Raw genomic sequence first — 9576 nt, 5'->3', positions numbered from 1 at the left:
CTCTCAGGTGGTGGGCTCACCAGAAGCCGTCTGCCCATGTCCCCTTCCCCACCTGAAATGATAGGAGCGTCTTCCTCTTGGCTCTGTTTTATTCTCTGAGCAGAACCGGGTTCTTTTCCTGGGACTCTCCCACTTCTGGTTTTGTGTAGGGGTGGTTTGTTTGAATGCTTCTGCCATGGACAGGTTTTTTGGGGGAAAGCTGCTTGCATGCGGGGAAATATATTTCAAGGAAGCTGGGCTGAATCGTTTCCTATGTAGAAGGAGTTACCTGCCCCCACTGGGAAGAATTCAAATTTGCAAATACCCACCCGCATCTTGAAGTAGTAGAGGCCATAGGAAAGCTTTCCCATTTGATTCTACTGAATGCTCATTTTTTTTTCTGAGTTCAGGACATTGAATCTGCTGAGTAGACCTTGGAAGACACATCACAAATCCAACAAAACATAGGTATGTGGAACCTGTGGACCTCTAGATGTTGTAGGACATCTTTCATCAGCCTCCACCAGCCAATGACCAAAAGTGATGGGAGCTGGAGTCTAGCAGCATCTGGAAGCCACAGGTTGTCCATCCCTCAGCTAGCACCTATTGTTTGCCATCAGCTTTCTCTGTCATCTTCCTATCAATGGGTTGTCATCTAGCAGAGCTGTTCCAAGGAGGAAAGTATTCGGGGGGGGGCACTGCGCTGGCCTAGAGCAACCAGTTAGTTTGCAAGGCACCTTGCTGATAAAGTCATTCGTGTTCATTTCAAAATAGATCCTGTTCTCATTGTGAAGTCTATGGAAGCCTTGGTAGTAGTAGTAATAATAATAATAATAATAATAATAATAATAATAATTTTTATTTATACCCCGCCCTCCCCAGTCAAGGCTGGGCTCAGGGCGGCTAACAAGCAATAATAAAAACAAGTTGAATGAATACAACTTAAAAACAAAATACAACATTAAAATATTGAAACATTAAAATATTAAAATGCAGCCTCATCACAGGAGGAGAAAGGAAAAAGGAAAAAGAAAGAGGGGGAGGGAATCAAATTGGCTCCAAGCCTGGGCCCTGGTCTCATGAGGCAGAGCGTTCCACCAGGCCGGAGCCAGTGTTGAAAAGGCCCTGAAAAGGTTGAAGCTAATCTAACTTCCTTAGGGCCCGGGACCACTAGGGTGTTGCTATGTATGGACCTTGAGGCTCTCCATGGGGCATACCGGGAGAGGCGGTCCCGTAGGTATGAGGGTCCTAGGCCTTTAAAGGGCTTTAAAGGTCAAAACCAGCACCTTAAATCTGACCCTGTACTCCACTGGGAGCCAGTGCAGCTGGAAAAGCACTGGGTGAATATGCTCCCATGGCAGAGACCCTGTGAGGAGCCTCGCTGCCGACCCTGGGATTAAGAGCATCATCCTATTCCTATTGTCATCTGGTACTGCTGTTGCATTCATAACTTTTTTGCAGGTTTCACATAGGCATGTGGTTGGCTGCTGTGAGAACTGGAGGTGGAGTTAGATAGGCCTTTGATCTGATCCAGCAAGGGCACTTCGTATGCTGTTACCTGCTCATCCTGTTTTAATAGGTATGTTTTAGCTCCTTCAGCCTGAGGATGTGGATGAGGTGCTTGGAGGTGTTAGGCTGATCATCTGTCCTCTTGGCCCTTGCCCATCCTGACTCCTTAAGGCAGCCAGAGCAGGGCAGGTCAGTTGGATGGGGCAGGTTGTAAAGAATCGTGAAGTACCGTATGGACTGAAGGAAGGAGTTGTAAGGTATTATCAAAGGAGCCTTCATCAGATCCCACCATCCTAGGCAATTACCTGCTGGTTTCCTATTTATGCTACTTGGGCAAAGTGCTCAACGTACAATCTTTATCCTTTGCAGTATGGTTGTGGCACTGAAATATCTGTCACATTAGCGGATTACCTGTGCTGTGAGCTGGACAAGGGGACTGCAAGCCAGTTGGACCTCGCAACAAGCTTTTAATACCATTGACCACCCCTTTGGGATGGGAGGCGCTGTTTAGCAGTGGCTGTAGTCTTACCTTGCAAGTCAGTTGCTGAACAGGGCATTTAGAGATTCGTGTTTAATTCCTTGGCCTCTGCCCTACATCACAAAGGACTCCAGTGTGTCCCCTGTGTTATTTCACACCTGCATGAAACAGCTAGGAGGTTATCTGGTGTCAGTAATATGTTGTGGACACCCATCTCTAGCTTGCATTTCCTTCCTTCCATCCAGGGAGGGTGTGGAGATCCTGAACTGCAACTTGAGAGCAGTGGTGGGTTGAATGTGGGCTAATGAGTTGATACTTTAAGCCAGACAAGACAGAGGCACTTCTGGATCCGTAGGAAAGCCAATCCAAGATTAGACACACACCTTTACTGGAAGGGATAGCAGTTTCCTTGAAAAACCAAGCTTGTGGTCTTGGGTGCTTCTGGACAATGACTGCAGCACACACTTTGCTGGGCTGCTGAAGTGTTTGGAAACTTCGGCCAGTGCCAAATGCAGCAGCTAGACTTGCGTTTTTGAGCCTATTAACTCCAGTTGTGTTCAGTCTTCTCTGCCTACCTGCTTGTTTCCAGCGCTTGCTCTTGCCCTTAAAGCCCTTTGCAAAGCTTCCCCACATTCCCTCTTTAAATCAAGGACATCAGAAGTTTCAAACAGCAGCTCTGGGTGGCTTACAAAACACCCTTTGCACTTGCCCAATGGGCACCCAACAATCAGCTTGGCTGTCAAGCACTTGGGGACCCTAAGGAAGGGATTTTGACCAGACAGTTGAAGAATTTCAGCCTTCCATGTGAGCCTGCCCACCCACTGTGATTTTCATCAGAGGCCTCACTCTGTCCTGTTGCCAGTGGAGGTTTGGTTAACCACATCATGGGGAAGAGTCCATTGGGTTGCACTGCTCAAATTATGGAACACCCTTCCTTGGCTGTCCTGATTAGTCCCCTTATTTGTCAATACCTTTATTTTCTAGCAGCCTTTGGAGGATTTTTTCCCCTTTGCTGCTAAGAGTTGTAATGTGGCTGGCTTTGTTTTGCTCTCTGCTTCGTTTTATTACCTCTGTCCATTTGGATGATATCCACATGACACATTTGAAGCACATGGCTTCCCACTAGGAATCCTGGGAACTGTGGTTTGTGAAGGGTGCTGCAAAGTGCAGCTCTGTGAGGGGTAAACTACAGTTGCCAGGATTCTTTGGTGGGGGAGTCATGACTGTTAAAAGTGCTATAAATTTGCTTTAAACCAGGGTTTCCCAAACTTGGGTGTCCAGCTGTTTATGTGACTACAATTCCAATCATCCCTGACCACTGGTCCTGCTAGCTATGGATGATGGGAGTTGTAGTAAAAAAACCAGCCAGAGACCAGCCAGTTTGGGAAACTCTGCTTTAAACGAATGGTGTGGACGTGATCGCAGCTTGCAATCTGTCGGGGGTCAGGGGCATTTCCTAACTGGGACCAAAAAGCAAGACGGAAGTGATTTAAATAAAATTAATGTTACAAATATACATATATAATACATAAATCAATATCACAGAATCAAAAATATGAAAAAAATCAGCCTTAAACAGAAGCTCCAAGAACTCAGTTATAAAGATATCTAGTTGATATCTAAGTGATCATATACAAAGCCACCAAATTCCAACTACCTATCATGGAAATGCTTTATCAGTCCCATCGCTGTGGTCATGACACAGCAGATACCCCGCCCAGATACTGCACTGCCACTATCCTTAATTCTCGAAGAAGTCTCTGCCTCACTGCAGGTGCTCTCTCAACAGCTGCAGTCACCTTCATTGACTTGCAAGTGGCTTCTCCACGGTCCTCCAACAAGCACTGCTTCAGCATCATAGAGAAGGCAGTGGAGTCAGTCTTGAATTGGAGGCCTGTAGTGTGGTGAAAATGCAGCCAAGCGGGCTTGATGGAAAAGCTGGATTAGCCTGTTGAGGAAGGGCAGAGAAGTAGGCGATGCTGGAAAAGAGAAGAAGAAGATGACTTTCATTTCTCATATCTACCCATAACAATAAGCAAATATTATTCACGACACTGGTCAAACATTCCTCCTCCAAATGTAAACACCCAATGACCCAAGGGTTATCGTACAACTAAAACAAACCACTAAGATATCACATGCACCATAAGTTTAAAACACTGTCGTATCACTTTAACAGCAACGGCTCCTCCCCCCAAAAAAACCTGGGAACTGTAGTTCGTTAAGGTAGCTGAGAGTAGTTAGAAGACCCCTCAGAAAGCTACAGTTCCCAGCACCTAAAACAAACTACCGTTCCCAGAAAGACTCCTTGCCTGAAACCCAAGTGAGCCATTGCCAGTGCTAGATTGGCCAAGAGTCTAACTCAGGAAGCTGTCGTATACTTGGTTCTTATGCAGCTACTCCCTGCCAGGCCTTTTACTCCTTTGCTCCTGGACCTTGGTTGAATATGGGGCTCTCATTCCATCCCACTCCAGATACGGCAGACTTGACCATATCCCAAGCAGTCTGTGCTTTACAAGTCATTCCTGAAATCCCAAACATGGCCAAGCAGCACTGTGTGTCAATACACACACACTGCCATTCCAGATACACCCCCATATAGGCTAAATATTTCACACAGTCACAGCTGGATACTTCTCTTTTCCCTTCCCCCCCCCCCACTGTCTCCCCTCTCTCAAGTATACCTGGGTCAAGTCTCACGACAATGAGACACAACATGAAAGCAGCCAAGAGTGTCTTTCTGTAGGGGATGGAACACAGCTGGCCTGCCAAGGATCCCAGCACTCGACCCAGCTGTGCCAATATGGTCAACACCTTTTGGGATACCAAACCTGCAAAACGAAAGGAAGACGTTACGCCAGGGAAAGTGGCGAGGAGGCACCGCTCAAAAGAAACTTTTAAAAGTTATTTCCAGAGAAGATTCCACGGAAAATAACCTCCTTTCTCCCTTACAAGCTCTCCAGACACCACCGTTGTCATGTGAGGACTGTACAGCTAGCACCGATTTCTTGTGGCTGATCAAGGAAATGCTTTTGCCCCTTAGCAAACGCTTTATCTATGCTAATAGTAAAACCCAGTGCAGTTGTTGAAAGTGTGTCTCCTTCACCCAACAATTTCATTAAGCTGTCTGAATGCTGTAGGACTGCAATTCTCTTACTAGAATAATAAAACTGTAGAGTTGGAAGGGATCTCAAGAGTTATCTAGTCCAACCCCCAGCAATGCAGGAATCTCAGCTAAAGCATGGCCATTCAACCTCTGCTTAAAAACCACCAAGAAGGGCAGTCCACAACCTCCCAAGGGAGACTGTTCCACTGTCAAACAGCTCTTACTGTCAGAAAGTTTTTCCTAAAGTTTAGTCGCAATTTCCTTTCTTGTAATTTGAATCCATCGGTTCGAGTCCTATCCTCCAGAGAAGGAGAAAACAAGCTTGTTCCATTTTCCATGTGACAGCTCTTCAGATATTTGAAGATGGCTATCATATCTCCTCTCGTTCTCCTCTTTTCCAGGCTAAACAATAACCACGTCCTTCAACCATTCCTCATAAGGCTTTGTTTCCAGATGGCAAGAAAATTTATATACTCTAGGCATCTATGGTTTCAGCTACAAAACACAAAAGACTGCTTTTAAGAAAAGCCTACCCAACCGTTGCTTCCACACCATTTCTGGCCGCTCCTCAGGAAGTTGGCGCTCCTCCTCTTTCTTCTGCAGCCACTGCTGCCTCTGCTCCTTAATGCTCTCATAGGCCTCCACCTGTTGTTCTTTGCTCAATGCTTTACAATCTCGGATTAGGTCCTCTGCCTCCGCAAAGAGCCTGAGCGGCAACAGCACATGGAACAGGTGCAGCTGAGCCAAGAGGCCGTAACTAGGCAGGTGCTGATTGGCTGAGGAATGTAACCAGTCTCTGGCGACTTCTAGCATCACATGAGGTTCTTCCACTTTACTATGCAGGAGGATGCTGAGAGGGAAACAAAGCAATACCACCACTTTAATATTATTATAATGACACCATTGTATTTGCATATTATTTTTCTTATGCATTCTCAAGAAAGCCCTTGACACAGAGCTAGTATAATTTAGTGCAGGGCTCTATCTGGCCCTCAGAACACTCTCCAAGCAACATGTCCTTCCCAGACACAACAATAATAATAATAGTAATAATAATAATTTATTATTTATACCCCGCCCATCTGGCTGGGTTTCCCCAGCCACTCTGGGAGGCTTCCAACAAAAGATTAAAAATACATTAAAACATCAGTCATTAAAAACTTCCCTAAACCGGGCTGCCTTCAGGTGTCTTCTAAATGTCAGATAGTTGTTTATTTCTTTGACATCTGATGGGAGAGCATTCCACAGGGCGGGCACCACCACCGAGAAGGCCCTCTGCCTAGTACCCTGTAACTTCGCTTCTTGCAGTGAGGGAACCACCAGAAGGCCCTCAGCACTGGACTTCAGTGTCTGGGTTGAACGATGGGGGTGGAGACGCTTCTTCAGGAGAGATCATATGACTTACTGCATCTCCATACAAAAAAAAATCCATGCACACAGAAAACTTGTATGTCTGGCAGAAGACTCGGATGCAATGCCTCTTTCTCCCAGATATCTAATTTTCTGTATGCAGGGAACTGATCTGCATGAAGGTGCATTCAGCTATGCAAGCCCCCACCCGCAGCCTAAACTGGTACAGTCCAGTAACAGGCTTACCACCCCCCCAAAATACAATAATATAACTCTGTGTCTATAAGAGCAGAACCCACCACAGCTCTAGAATTCTGGAAGGCCAACATTCAGGCTCATGATAGTACTGAAGAATCCAAGGCAAGACTTCTCTCCATCGGTTCATCTCAGCCAAGGCCTGGATACCCACAGTGCATAAGGAGCATTTCAGTTCTTCAGAGCTGATTCGGAAAAGAGATGCACAAAATGTAATTATTATTATTATTATTAAAAATTAACCTCACTCTGCTGCTGAAAAGGACTCCCAGTGTGCCACACAAAGATCAGCAACAAGATTGGAAGTCTGGGGGCAAGGGCTATCTAAAAGGCATGACAGAAAAGGCAAAGGTATTGGGGGGGTGGGAGCAAACACAGACAGTAGTTCTTATTTACAAAGTTTTATAATAACCAGATGGTAATAGGAGAAGTTCAAGGAGAGGAGGAGCAGGAAATTGCTGTCTTCCAGCACAGCCAGTGGCCATTTTACCCTTCCCGTCCCTCTGCTGTAACTTGGTAAAATATATTTTTCTGTAAGAAACTGCATTCTTCTGCCATTTGTGCTAACAGGTACTGGAATAAATATCGTTATTTAATTCCCTTTAAAAGAACAACATCAATTCCAGGACTGGATTAAAGCAACTGGAGGCCACGGGCTAGGAGTTTAGTAAGTTTACAAAAGTATGGAATTATCAAAGACATTCACACAGAACATTCATAGGGGAATCACAGCTATGTTATAATCCTCACTTGTTCTCAAAATGTACTCTATAATGCTAGACAGTGATCCAAACACTGTATTGCTTCATGGCTGACTTTATTATTTGATTCTGAGCAGCATAAAACCTCCACGAACTTTACTAAATAGTAAGTACGCAATTGTGTAACTCTTACACAGACATAGACACATAAACATCGTGTGTTTAATTTTACTAAGCAACTGGGCCTAGGTAATAAAATCTGCCTGGTTTTTTTATTTTAAAAAGGATGAGCCCCACCCCCTAGTTCATGAGCTGCAGGTAGCTCAGCAGGCACCTAAATCTGGCACTGATCAATCCCACTCTTCCCAGTTCACACCCGACCTCTGCCTCAATTCAGCACTTACCTGTCAGCATCTTCATTCTCGGGGTCCTTCCTGAGGCTCTCGCAGCCTTTCTCGCACCTGTCCAGAGCAGCCGCGAAGTCCCTGTTCATCACCAGCAGATCTGCAGCCTCTTCCAGTAAGGAAGCTGCTTGGGACGCCACTGGAGACAGAGACACGGGCTCGCTGCTTCTTAAAAGGCTCCCTGCCCCGCCGATGCCAGCAAGCGCCACGGACAGGTCATTCCTCATCATCTCTAGGTGCTGGTTCTAAAACTAAACACTCCGACTGAGCTGCGCTATAGGCCTGGTTGCCTCGCGCGATCAGCAGCTTCAGGACAAAATATTATGCAGCACTCAACAATTTGGGTTTTTGTTTATTATTTTTAGCCCACTAACTCTTCTTCAGAGGCAGGCTATTCCCCTCTGCAGTCAGACACAGGTTAGAAAAGAGGAGCAGGGGTGCGTAGGAGGGGAAAAGCTAAGTAAAAAAGAAAATTGTCTTCGGTTGCACCATTCTTCAGAATCCAGAAGATCCCGACTGTCCAGATCTGCAGAATTGCACAATTGCAATTCTGAGGGTGCGGGTCCGCCTTCTATAAAGCCCTGTATCCTATCAAAAGCAAACGCAGTGCAGACCCCGCTCTCTTTCTAGGAAGCAAAGATCATCTCCCTGCACATTCTGCATAAAGAGCAACAAAAAATGCGACTGCCCCTAAACTGCTGTTCGGTCAGCAGCAGAACAGACGACTTCCTCGCTTTACCTGCGCGCCCGCAGTCACGCCGCAAGAGAGCATGATGGGAAATGTAGTCCCTCTCGCGTGAGAGGGAAAAGTCGACGGGAAAGGCTGGCTGACGGGAGGCCGGACTGTGACAACCGGAAGTAACGTGGAGCAGGAGGGAGGGGGATTTAAGCTTAGTTCGTTGGCCTCCTCAATTCATAATGTCCCTCGTCGTTAATACAGTACGTAGTTGGAAATTTCTGAGGGTCTGGTTGGACCACTTGGTGATTTGTTTTTCTCTTGCCTGTTGTAGCAGTTGTAATGCCCTGGGCTAGATGTGTAATGGATTTTAATTGCATTTTAATTCTTCCTTTTTTTACATTGTATTACAATTTGACTTTTGCAGAATTCAGTCGAAATAAATTTTTTAAAAGTGCTACTGAACAATTTTTTAATTTTATTTATTTATTTCGACTGCGTCAGACCAACACGGCTACCTACCTGAATGTAGAATTCAGGTTATTGCAAGTGTTCTTCACAAACATGCCACGGAACACCAGAACCCAGCTCGGTTTGGGAACACCAAACTCAGATACCTTTAAGGCATTACCTCCCCTCCCCACCCCACTAACTGGTTTTAATGTATTGTTGCAAAAGCCTGCCAAGGAGCGGCCAGAGCACATGGGGTAACAGGCACACCTACAGGCTCTGCGTCCCTTAGGAGAACAGAAGACACGGTTGAGGCTGTTGTGCTTTGGGAAACAGGGTTTATTCACTTATTTACACCTTCCATCTGCATGGAGGGGGTCCCGATCTTACAGCATGGCCCAGAGCATTGCAGGCAGTCTTTCCTTCATTGCCAAGATGGATCTCAGCCATTCTCCCTCTTTCTTCTTCTGAGAGGCCCCTTGCCCTCCCCCAGAGCAGTTACCTTGGCAAACTCCAAATCTCCAGTCTCCAGTCACACTCGGGACAAGGAGTTGTCCTCAATGGCTCTCTGTTTTAATGCTCTGCTCTTCCCTTGGCCAGCCAGGCTGGTTTGAGTAAGGCAACCCAGGAATCCCCTTAGCAGCTTAAAGTCTCCCTGCATATTACAA

The 9576-nt window shown here is 46.0% G+C and overlaps 1 protein-coding gene across 1 annotated transcript; it reads right to left on the bottom strand.

Annotated features, from left to right (window-relative positions):
* Positions 1-3451: 3451 nt before the first annotated feature.
* PEX26 (peroxisomal biogenesis factor 26) lies at positions 3452-8573 on the bottom strand. The gene is made up of 5 exons (XM_083402406.1): positions 7783-8573; positions 6722-6862; positions 5606-5922; positions 4651-4797; positions 3452-3945 (listed from the first exon to the last, which is right to left on the bottom strand). The coding sequence occupies exons 1-5, from the start codon at positions 8010-8012 to the stop codon at positions 3842-3844; spliced, it is 939 nt and encodes a 312-aa protein (XP_083258532.1). The 5' UTR covers positions 8013-8573; the 3' UTR covers positions 3452-3841.
* Positions 8574-9576: the final 1003 nt, after the last annotated feature.

The sequence above is a fragment of the Podarcis tiliguerta genome (assembly GCF_965153285.1).
Source record: "Podarcis tiliguerta genome assembly, chromosome: 10".
Classification (NCBI taxonomy): Eukaryota; Metazoa; Chordata; class Lepidosauria; order Squamata; family Lacertidae; genus Podarcis; species Podarcis tiliguerta.
The sequence above is the reverse complement of the archived record's forward strand: the minus strand, read 5'-3'. Positions and strand labels throughout refer to the sequence as shown.